The following is a 12286-nucleotide window of genomic DNA, read 5'->3' as shown; positions in this document are numbered from 1 at the left end:
AGTTTAGCAATAAAATATCAGACTAGGGAAGATGCTTCCAATTCCTTTTGTGTTGTTGTTGTTAATGATACTTGTACTCTCAGTGACGGAATCTTGATTTCGAAGATATTTGGTGAACGTATCCAAGTAATCTGAAGAAAAATAGTAGAAAACTATTTTGAAATAAATATAATATGGCGTTGATCTATTCTTGGGACAACATAAATGATGATCGTGGTACATGTATCATGAATCAATACAAGCTAACAAGCCCTTGCAATGATTAGTTGACTGCAGATTCTGTTTGTGTGTGTGTGTGTGTGTGTGTGGGGGGGGGGGGGGTAATGTCCACTTGAGAAGAGAAGTGCCAATTCGCTTTAAGGCACGAAGACATATACGTGCAATGTGTACCGGTAAAACAAATTTGATCTCTGAAAATACCAGGTAGGTGAAATCTTGATTAACTCAAGCCAGCTCTAATAGTATGGCCAATTCGTATATATATATATATTTACTTTTTTTTTTGTCTGAAACGGATGAGACTAGTAACACTGTCTTCCGATGGAAGATAAAAGCAGGAAATGGTGTACAACCAAGCAGTACCATCAAACCACATGCCATTTGATATGAGCCGCACCTCCTGTATGCCTGATATAGCGTATGCAAGTCTTGTATGACGAATTTATACCAATGTCTGTTGCTGCATGGCACACAGATTTCACATCTGTACGACCTCTTCCAAATATACTCCAATACAGTGCAATTTGCCACACTACTCGAAATATCATGGCAGTGCCAGAGAAATTTCAATAGATATGTGACGTTACAGCAGCGCGATGCGACAAACTCAGTATGACCAAGGAGGTATACTAGGCGAACATGTGTCTAGTACCTCCTTGGTATAATATGACTGTCTGTGGTTGGGTCCCATCTACGTAGAGAGAGCCACACGTAGAAGTCCTCTCAATATTTAAAATGCATACGTTTTCCCTTTAACTTTCAATTCTTTTTTGGCTAATCTGTCTGTATTTCGCTGAATTCACGAATATGTCTGGAAATTGTTCCATTTGAATAACAATTACAGGCACCTCTTGAAAGCGGGTGGGGTGGGAATCATCACTGTATAGGACCCATACAGTCTTAGGCCTTAACCGCTACAAATTTTTGCTCAAGAAGTTTGAAACCTGGCAAACAAAGTGTATAGTGTGAACGAAATATGATTAGATCTGATAAACTCGATTGTTTCCTACGTGTATCCTATAGCAGTCATTTAAGGTAAGAACGGGAACGATAGTGACCATTGCCATTCCTTCATTGCGGAGATTACACATCAGGGCTTAGGCTTATAGGCCCAAACAAGATTACTAAAACATTTCGGTCAGATTCCATCTACTTTCGATCTGCTGTCGACCTGCCTGCACTTGAGAGGTATCTTCACCCTATGTACGATGGTCTCATTTCTTGTCGCGTTGGTCATGGGTTTAGGGGTTTTATGCGGTGTGCTTTTATGGGGGCGGCTACAAGCAGCATAACCGTTGTCGGGAACCGACTCTGGAGCTGATATGGGTCAAGATGGACATATTTTTTATTCTTATTTATTTATTTATTTATTTATTTATTTATTTATTTATTTATTCTATTTTATTCTATTTTATTTATTTATTTATTTATTTATTTATTTATTTACTTATTTATTTTTATTTCTTTATTTCATCTTATTTTATTTATTTTATTTTATTTATTATTATTATTTTTTTTTTTTGGGGGGGGGAGGGGTTAAAACGTTGTCCGAATATATACTTCCATCAGTTTAGCTTCGAACCTATGTACCCAGTGTATGTAAGCACAGAGCCTATAACCACGATACATGGTGTTTCTGCAATAGTGCATGCAATTCCATCCGGGAGAGTTGGGGAGGGAGATGTTTGTGTGGACTATGTTGTCCCCCATCTTTAATATGATGCTTTTTAAGTTATGCTCGAACGACACATCAGTGTTTCATGACGTATAGCAGTCGGGAGTGTGGAGTGGACGTGGAAATTTGTACTGTCCCTTCTCTCCGTTTTGCCCATCCTCAAATCCGATTACTTATTTTTTTTTTTGCAAATTACCGAGGTTGCAAAGTGCTTCTCTAGTGTTTTTACCTTTTTGCTTGCTGTTGTTGTTGTTGCTGTTCCTTGTTTTCCTTTGGGCTTGTATCGTGGTAGATAAACCTGGTGTATTCCTGATGCCAACTGACCAGAGAACACGGAAGACTTGCCACTCGGAGTCACAATGGCCCTTTATCCTTCAGCGTTCAGGAGACCTTAAACCCCATCTTCACTCAAGCTGTATTAATACTGTGTTAATGGAGGCTATTATTTCCTCTTTGTTTCTCTTTGTGTATCTCTCACTCTCTCTATCTCTCAAAAGTTTTAGAATTTTAGATATACGTGTTTATCTACAGACTCAGCGTGTGGCTCTTCAAATTTCCTGGGTTTAAAAACCAAAACAGAACCAAAAGAAAAAAAGAAAAGAAAAGAAAAGAAAAAAGAACTTTGCCATGACCTTTTGTGTTTGGGTATACTTGCGAGTCGTATACACGTTCAAAAGATAAAACACACACGCACCCTCAGATGGGACGTCTATCATTCTACATCCTATCGGGAACAATACGAAGAGCACACTTGAGATTTTTTCTCTCCTTATTCATTTCACCCCTCCCCTCCACCCCCTCCATCTCCCTCTTTCTTTAAGGGTTCGTTTCTGTGTCGCTTTGTATTTGCCAAGCGACTTATACGATCTCACTTTGGTCCTCAAAGTGTTGATTGAAGAATTTTTCCTGCCTTTCCTCCAAAGTAGCAAGCTTGCCTTATGTGAAATGCACTGTTGTATACCTGAAGGGTATACCCTACGATTCTTTTCGTCAGGCACAAGATATTAGCACAGTGTGAAGTCACAGCAACGGATGAAACAAATCGCTTTTAAACATTCTTTCCCTACAATTTTCCTTTTTTTAATGAATTCAAACCGCATCCTGTCTCGAACATTTAGATTTATTCTTTTAATACACTCCAAAACCCCCACTTCTCATTCTATTGACCCTATACTCTTTGACTAGAAAGTGCAAATTCATCAACACACGGACATACAGGCTCACCAACCCCCCCCCCCTCAAAAAAAAAAAATATATATATATATATATATATATATATATATATATATATATATTATATAATGACACATACACGATGCCAGTATTGTTTGCGCGCCAAATACGCCACACCGATCAGACTGGCTGCCACCATCCACTGGCTGTCTATATGTCTGTCTTTCTCTCGAAATTCTTCCTCCCCCCCTTCTCCCAGCTCTCATAACTTTCCAGATTTATTCTTTATCCCCTTCCTTCTTGCAAGGTGTTCCTTTATTCTCAGTTGATCCTTTTTTTGGGGGGGGGGGGGGTGTGGGTGGGTAGGAGAAGGGCGATCCTGCTATCCGCAGTGCCGTCCTGTCCAGGATCTAGCTCAGTCAAACGTTTTTTTCTTGTTGGAAGTTTAAACCCAATCTTCCATTGGCTTCACACCATTCATGCAAACTCTTTTCCTCAGGTTTTAGCTTGTCTATTTTAAACCCCTGTCTTTGACACCGCCTTTGGTCAACAATAAAAAAAAGGAGAGATACAAAATAAAGAACGTCTCCGATTTGGGGACGACCAGTCCGTGAAACACTCGTAGAAAGCCGCCAAACTTTTAACAACATGACACAAATTATTTGCTGCTGTGATCTTTCTTTTTGTCATGCTTCGATTTTATTGCCTCAGTGCTTGTTATAATATCCATGGACCCTATTGTGGTAGGGTCCATGCAATATCGATCGCCCTGGGGTCTGGAAACCGATTGCAACATAGCAAACACGCCAGGGGGGAATCTCAACGAGTGAAAGAACAATACGAAGTCAGCGCATCGATTCTGTTCTTGCACGCTGTGATTATTGTCGCAAGTGGCTCCTCTGGGTTGCTGTTTTATTTTATGTTTCTTGTATAAATATTTGAAGTGAGTAATCGCGGAAGCAGTTTCAGGTCCTGTAGACAGACTTCACGATTCCCTCATTACGATTGGGTGATTGCTTTGATTCCCGGATCTATAGTGAACAACAGGTGAGTTTGTGTCGTTGCAGCTGTATCTGATAGGTGAGATCACAGTTGGGATCTACACCCAGGCTTTTATTGCAATACACATTCTCATTAACTCAGTTATTGGTAATTGCCACCTTTTTAATGCAGTGTGTGTGTGTGTGTGTGTGTGTGTGTGTGTGTGTGTGTGTGTATTTGTGGGTTTGTTTCTGTGTTAGGAAGGATCGCCACTAAATATTCGGTTCGTACCTTGCACTCTCATGCTCATGCGCATCAAACACAAAACATCCTATACATATTATGAACTGCCTTGTTGTTTGTCTGCGAGTGATCAAATAAGACATTTCCATTGTTGTGACACGGTAAAAGGCACGTTCACCACGTATCGTAATACATTCCTGGGAGCGTAGGGCACTTTTGCATCTTTCTAGCAGGGACCTCCCTGTTTCTCACCACTGCTTGCCGCCTGCGAGGTGTCAGACAGAGCCTTTTCCGATTTACCGTGGTTAGTACAGGTAAGACTCCGTTGTGATGGTATTGACGTTTCGTACACTGATATAGCACTTTCTTCTTGTCCTCTAGACAGAAAGATCCGTCTGTCCGGAGGAGTCTTATTTTTTGACGTTATCGCTCTCCTCCGTGCATAGGAGGGGATCTGTAAATGCCAGACGCAGTCTCCGCGGAACATATCCCCGACGACCAGATACAGACCGATCTTTCGGTCAACCTGTCCTACTTTTCCAGCTCCTCCTCCTCCTCCTCCTCGTCCTCCTTCTCCCCCTCCTCCTCTCCTTCCTCCTCCTCCACTTCACTTTGCTCCTGACCCTCTTCCCTTCATCTCGAGCCATTCTCCTCTTCCTCCTCCTCATCCTAGTCCCCTCATCTCTCTTCACCTCTTCCTCCACCTAAACCTCTTTCAGAAATAATCGCGATGTATGGTGCAAAGTGTATGAACGCTGTGCGAAATGGCATATATATATATATATATATACATATATAATATATATATATATATATATATATATATGTATATATATAATTAATATATATATATATATATATATATATATATATATATATATATAATATATATCCAAATCCCATACAGAAAGGTGCGAGGGACAGCCGGGTCAAAGTCAGGTCAAACTCCGAGATTTGAATTATCGATGAGATTTTAGTTTTTTAATTTTTTTTTTGTGAACAGGTGCTATTTACATAAATCGGGTTTGTTTTTGTTTTGTTTTGCTTTGTTTCGTTTTTCGAGCATATGTAGGCTACGTGTGAACGAGAGTGCAAGAAAGCGCTATTTGAATCCCGATTCAAATCGCACTTTTGAATATCCAGTGTCCTTAGTCTGCCTGATCCAGATTATTGCTCGTATATGCTCCAGTGAATGCAGACGGGAGCGAAAGTGTGAAGGAGTCATTTGACTCGAGAAAGTCCACAGAAGTGGACGAACTCTACAGCCAGCCCAGGGCCCTTTAGGAAGAGTTATAATTGATTATTGATTATAGTTCATTTCCATGGTAAGTCTATGGCAGCATGTGTGGTAAGGAAATTTATAATCAATTATGTCTTTTGATAAAAGGGGGCCTAGGAAAAGACTTTGGAGTAGTCTCAGCGAAATGACCAGATTGATGTTGATTTGCAATGTAATTCCCAAAATTTTAGCTTCATGTTGTGATGTCTTTTTTCCCCTTGGTAAAACTGTTTTTTCCTTCAAAGACCTAAGCGACGTGTGAGCGAAAAAAACAAACAAATAAAGGGGCGAAACGAGCTTTGCTGAAATTGAAGTTGGCATTTTCATTGCTCGTAGGATATGAACAATCTTTTGAAAAGAATGAAAACGACTGAAGGAAATCGCTTGTAATAACCCCAAATTAGAGCCTTAAAGGGACCCCGCAAAAACAAGCACATTCCCCTTGAGGGCGTTATCTGAATTTTTGACACAGTTTGAATTCATTGTGGTCCACTTTGCGGCGTTTCTCTTTCATTTCGTTCTCGCAGGGTTTAGCCGTCGCCGCATGGATCATCGCCGCTGGGACCCGCTCTCCTCCGTGGTTGTCGGCAGCGGACGATCTCACTATGCGGCAGCACCAGCATCCCGATGAACCGAACGTCGAGGTCGTCAACGAGAGATGCAAGATGACGCCGGGTGTGACGAAATCGGGGAAGAGTGCCCTTTACATGACGGGGCTCTTTATAGCCTGTATCGCCGGCTACATGTACGGCACCGTCAACCACGGCAGCTACATAGCTAGTGAGTGTACGACATTACCTTCACCAACTGATTTCCCTATATCCTCACCGCACTTGTACACAATATTCGCCATAACCATCTCTTAACATGACTGTTTCTGTTTGTGTGATTCTGCCCCATCTATACTTATTTTTTTCCCGCATAAAACTTACAATGACTTGATTAAAGTATTTTGAGAAAATGTCTAGATCTCGAACGTTAATGGGGTACATCGAGAGCAACGTTGATACTACATGTATAGTGATAGACTTGTATAGTGATAAAGCTGTGAACACGTTAATTTCTGATCTACCTATCTCGACTGTGGGTGTACATTTCTTGTTCACAATCGGTTTGAATACAGAATACTGCAACTGTTCATGGCAAGTGATAAAGCCATTGCAGACTCGACATGTTGAATACCATTGCTAAGCACTGTGCAATAAGAGTCTGTTCGAGTGGGCATGAATCTTATAGATCCTTGGGATACACATCCATCGGTAATGGACCCAAAACTCTGGATATCAAGCATTAGCAAAAATGATTGTTTTTAACACTTCACCTTCTCCTTCCTTCCTCACATGCGACATCAAAATAGAAATACAAGCAAATGAAGAAGACAAATAAGAATAAACGATAACCACTACGTTATGCCCCCCCCCAAAAAAAAATATATATAATATAATATATGTATATATATTTATGTATATATTCTTTCAATATATATGAAACCAACAATGAGGCACCGCGCACGCTTGGGACCCAGAAAACTATCTCTGGCACTATATATATATAATACTAGTACATATATTCCGCTACGAGATCAACAAGCGATGCATATGGCGAATGTCCACTGTACAGGTATTATCGACCAATCATTTTCTGACCTGGAACGGAATAAACACGTGTTGCGCGAGTTCAAGATCACTCTTCGCTATCGTTATGGCACACACACGCACACGCACACACACACACACACACACACACACACACACCCCTACACAAACAGCAAGGACAATATAAATAATCATCAAATATCACAAAGAATTGCAGGAACACGCAGTCAGCATAGTCGTGGGCAAGAGTGGTCAAAGGTCAAACTCTTCTTCTCTTTGCGCTGGGAAATCGGCACGTACTTCAGCACTCCCACGGCAAGCCGAACGAGTTGCAAATAATTATTTAGACATACACGGAATGTACGCAGTCAGTCAACGAGGGCTGGTGATTGAACCGTGACACGTCTATCGATTCTCATTCTTCAATAGGTAGTGCAGACGCACAGGCACACACACACACATATATATAATATCCCAATATAATATGATATGATACAATATGATGTAATATGTGACGGCCCTGTGGCATATTGGATAAGACTCCCGACTCCCGACTCCCGAACGGAGGACCCGAGTTCGAATCCCGCCCTGTGCATACGTCCTTGGACAAGATGCTTTACCCAGGATGTCCCTCTCGACCCAGTTGTATAAACATAATAAATGGGCACCTGGCAACGCTAGGTTAATAATGGCAGGGCCCTCTGGTACAGCAGTGGTAACACTGTAGAGGCTACCCTGGGTAAATAAGACATTATTATTATTATTATTATTATTATTATTATTATTATTATTATATAATATGATATAATATAATGTATTATATTATATTATATTATATTATATTATATTATATTATATTATAATAATAATTGCATTTATATGGCGCTTCATACTGACGTTTCTAAGCGCACTTTTGCTACTCATACAAATAGACTAGAAAACACAATAACATTAACAAAATCAGCGTTAACAGTAACAAAAGAAGAGGAAAGAAAAGGAAAGAAAAGAAAAATACACGCGATACAATGGTACAATAATTGATAACTGTGTGCGCCTCCAGAAAAAAAAAATGTTATATCATATCATATTATTTTATATTGTATTAATTCATTTTATATTATACCTCTAAAATAATGATTATGATGACCGGTATGTTACTAATAACTGCGTACAGTTTATCAGCTTAAATCTTTAAGCTTATCTTCTCACCGAGGGATGATTTGTTTTTGTATCGGTTTCTGTCTGAAGTCAACTCCTGGAAGGACAACCTGCTGTATACCGGCGATTCGAGGAACACCGTTCCGGACGTCTCCAGAGCAATCCAGAGCAGTCTGCCGTTCGGTGTCTGTGACGGCGACGATTGTTCGGCCATACCAGCAGAGGTGAGGCCAAGGACATGTTGAAGATGTAGTTTTCTTATTCGTATTTATATTCGTGTTCCTTTTCCCTTATTCTTCGGCATTCAGTTGCTCACAGTGTTCACAGATATTAAAGGACAAGTTCACCTTCATAAACATAAGGATTGAGAAAATGCAACAATATAAGTAGAACACATCAGTGAAAGTTTGAGGAGAATTGGACAATCGATGCAAAAGTTATGAATTTTTAAAATTTTTGTGTTGGAACCGCTGGATGAGGAGACTACTACAGCTTGTGAGTCATATGCGTACAACAGTATAAAGAAAATGTAAAAGAAAATTCAACATATTTTCACTTTTTTCGCAAAATAAAAGAACACTTGACTTGCCTCTTTCTAAAGGCAGGGGGAATAATATTACCCATAACATTTGTCGGTAACGAGTCAGGGGAATGTGTACTTTTTTCAAAAGATGGAATTTTGTGAAATTCTCTTTATATTTTCCTTATATTGTTGTACGCATGTGACATCTAAGTTATTCATACACTGCAGTAGTCTTCTCATCCAGCGGGTACTGCACAAAAACTTCAAAAATTCATAACTTTTGAACGGATTGTCTGATTTTCCTCAAACTTTCAATGATGTGTTCTACTAATATTGCTACATTCTCTCAATCCTTATGTTTATGAAGGTGAACTTGTCCTTTAAATTTGGGCCCTGTAGGGTTGTATAGTATGTATAGTTCCATGGCAAAGAATAGCTATTTAACATTACAATTTGGTCGTCCATATTTGAAGAGCTTGCTTCCAAAAGGCTCTAAATCCATCATTTTCAGTGGATTAAGCGCCTTTTGGAAGCAAGCTCTTCATTTAATGCAGTCTAATCTACTCCAGGCAGCCTCTTATGAGTAAACACTATTAAATTTTCTCATGGGGGCCTACCACGTAGAAGTGACAAGGTGTCCTTTGAACGAGACCTTCAGACAATTTGTACACTTTTTCGTTCGAAGGAAAGTATCAAACTTAACACGTTTAGAAATACGAATGATGTGCTATAGCGTTTTCAGATAGTTATATCTTTCAGTTTCTGTATGATTTTAGTTAAATTTGATTATTTTTGTTCTCATGCCTGTTGGTGATTATGTGTTGTTGTTTTTTGATACCTTGAAATGCTATGTTGATGTGCCGTCGTTTAAGATACCTTCCTTCTGATCAGTGGAAGCGAAATACACTTTGTTTCCTCCGTCGTAGCTCAAATCATTCACTCCCACATAAGATTTCAATGAAGCTATGAACGCTGGAGTCATATTCCATCTTTATTCGAGCACAAAAGAAGCGGATGCAGATCTTTGGGAACGTTTAGCAAATCTGTGCGATAGGCTAGCAGTCATGGTCTCTTTACCAGTCAAATGCCAGTTGCTTGCGTATAGGTTTCACTGTACGATTTAAAAAAAAAGATAATTTTCGAGAAAGGCGCAAAAAGTTTTGTTTTCTTTTTAACTAAAATTATTCTTTCGAATAACAGGACATCAAGATCGTTGCAAAGGAGGAAGATGTACCCGTGGAGGAGAAGGACAACCAAAATATCCGCAAAGCGACGATCAAGAGGGTGTGCAGAGAGAACGAACAGCTAGTCTTGAGTAAAATATCCGACGTCACTCTCAAAACGCTGTACGTGGACGAGAAGGATAAAGTGATCTACTGCTCCATCCCCAAAGCGGGCTGTACCAGTTGGAAGAGACTGCTCATGTCCGCAACGAACGACTCGGTCCAGGTTGAGTCCATCTCGAAAGATTACGCGCACCACAACAAAATGCTGCGCACCCTCTACGAGTACCCAGAGTCACAGCGGGAGCCGATTCTCCGCAGCTACCGGAAGTTCACCTTCGTCCGCAATCCTTTCATCCGGCTTCTCTCCGCGTACAAGGACAAGTTCGAGTCGCTCTGGCAGTACCGCGACAACCCCAACGGCATCTACTTTCGCCGCTTCGCCGCCGACATCATGCACAAGTACCGGCCGAATGCGACCGAAGAGGAACTGCGGAGCGGCGAAAACGTCACGTGGCCCGAATTCGTGCTGTACGTGTCGCACCTGAGAGAAGGCGATTTCAACGAGCACTGGACTCCTATGTACCGGCTATGCGCACCTTGCCAGATCCGCTATGACTTCGTTGGCAAGATCGAAACCATAGATAATGATTACCGCTTCCTGCAGAAGAAACTTCTGAATTTTACCCACGCGCCCTCTCGGTTTCCCGGTCAATACGACAGACCTACGAACAGCTCCGAGTACACTTACGACGCGTACGGGGAGGTGACGCTACAACAGTTGCGCCAGCTATGGGACATTTACAAATGGGACTTCTGGCTCTTTGGGTACAAAAAGCCAGATTTTATTTAATTCAAACGCATTTTCTTGCAACAATTCTAAAAGATGTTTACATTACAGTTCTGTTCTTTTCTAAAAAGAGAATTATTTTGCTGGGTTGACGTTTCTAAGGTTCCGATGTATGCCAAATTTCTGTGGAAAACTTTCAAATTCATGACATAAGCTGAAAATACATGCATGTACTTTTTTTATTCATTGCAAGTGAGATCAGCGCAATGCGTCAATTTCCAATGTACGACTAGCCTATTTGATATGAGCGCACCAATGCATGCTGAGATTGATTTTAGTGCTTGCAAAAATAGAGATGATACTTACTTTAAGTCAAAGAATAAATATTTCGTCGTAAGAAAAGATAGTGGAAATAAAGCAGCAACTTGTGATGGTGTATTTTCTTTCTTTGGAAAGCTAAAGATATCAAGCCTTATTACTAGATGCAGTATTATGTATGGCTCAAAGTTTAGTATGATAAAAGTCATATGCATTTTTTTCTCTCTCTTTGAAAGAGCCAGAGCCGAGACAAGATGATGGCTTCAGAGCGCATGCGCAAAAAGAAAAAAAAATGTCGAGCATCTTTTCACTGGAAAGTAATCATGGATTGTTTGCATCACACTGGACGTGCCTAATGTCAATAATAATTGGGCCGAATGCATAAAACAAGCAATTGCTTGTAAGCAATTGCTTCAAGCAAAATCACAAGCTCGTCTAGTAAAAGGTGTAGCTCAAGCAATTGCTTAAATACATATGCATAATCTTTTGCTTGTGCACATACCTTTTGCTTGCATTCAGCAAGCAATTGCTTAGGGTTCGAACAATAGCGTCACGCCTGTGCGAACACAAGAACAAAGGCGAGTGTGGCAGCATGTATTTGAAAGGGCATGTGTGTGCGGAAACATTTCCTGACATAGCAGAAGAGCTATGAAATGACACTCATAAATGCACACACAGACGCACACACACACAACTATACACACACTCGTATTACTGGCTGATTCCCACCACTGCTTACAATAGCCCGCATCTGCAAGATCGCACGTGGAGAGACGTCTCCTTGCTCTCCACCGAAGTGAGACATCCTACCTGTTTTTCATCAAATTTTGCGTGCTAACCACTGGGCATTCCCGTTGTTGAAATGAAAAATTTCTTACTCTACTTAAGAGTAATTTCTTGTAGATTTATACCACTCCTTCACAATTGTTGTCTTTCTTCCATGAATATGAAAATGATACTCAAAAGGGAACGTCCCAGATAAGCAAAAGCTCAAGCTCATTTTACAGAGCTTGGAAAATCATAAGCAATCATTGCTAGCAAGAACTAGCAAAAGGTATGTTTTATGCATACGTTTTTAAGCAAATGTTTGGTCTCTAAGCAATTGCTTG

At 40.4% G+C, this 12286-nt stretch overlaps 1 protein-coding gene across 1 annotated transcript in view; it reads left to right on the top strand.

The window, feature by feature from the left end:
• The window catches only part of LOC139726171 (carbohydrate sulfotransferase 11-like), a 39667-nt gene extending 27586 nt beyond the window's left edge, over window positions 1–12081 (top strand). Inside the window, exons 2-4 of the mRNA XM_071637248.1 lie at window positions 6098–6350; window positions 8414–8547; window positions 10047–12081. Coding sequence (XP_071493349.1) covers window positions 6176–6350; window positions 8414–8547; window positions 10047–10922 — 1185 coding nt within the window. The 5' untranslated portion in view covers window positions 6098–6175 and the 3' untranslated portion in view covers window positions 10923–12081. The remainder of the gene's footprint in view (window positions 1–6097; window positions 6351–8413; window positions 8548–10046) is intronic.
• The last annotated feature ends 205 nt before the right edge of the window (window positions 12082–12286 follow it).

The sequence above is a fragment of the Diadema antillarum genome, unplaced genomic scaffold (genome assembly GCF_040938485.1).
Source record: "Diadema antillarum isolate AM-2024a unplaced genomic scaffold, OU_Dant_1.0 seq00000079_RagTag, whole genome shotgun sequence".
NCBI lineage: Eukaryota > Metazoa > Echinodermata > Echinoidea > Diadematoida > Diadematidae > Diadema > Diadema antillarum.
Note: the sequence above shows the minus strand (reverse complement) of the source record. Positions and strands in the feature narration are given on the sequence as shown.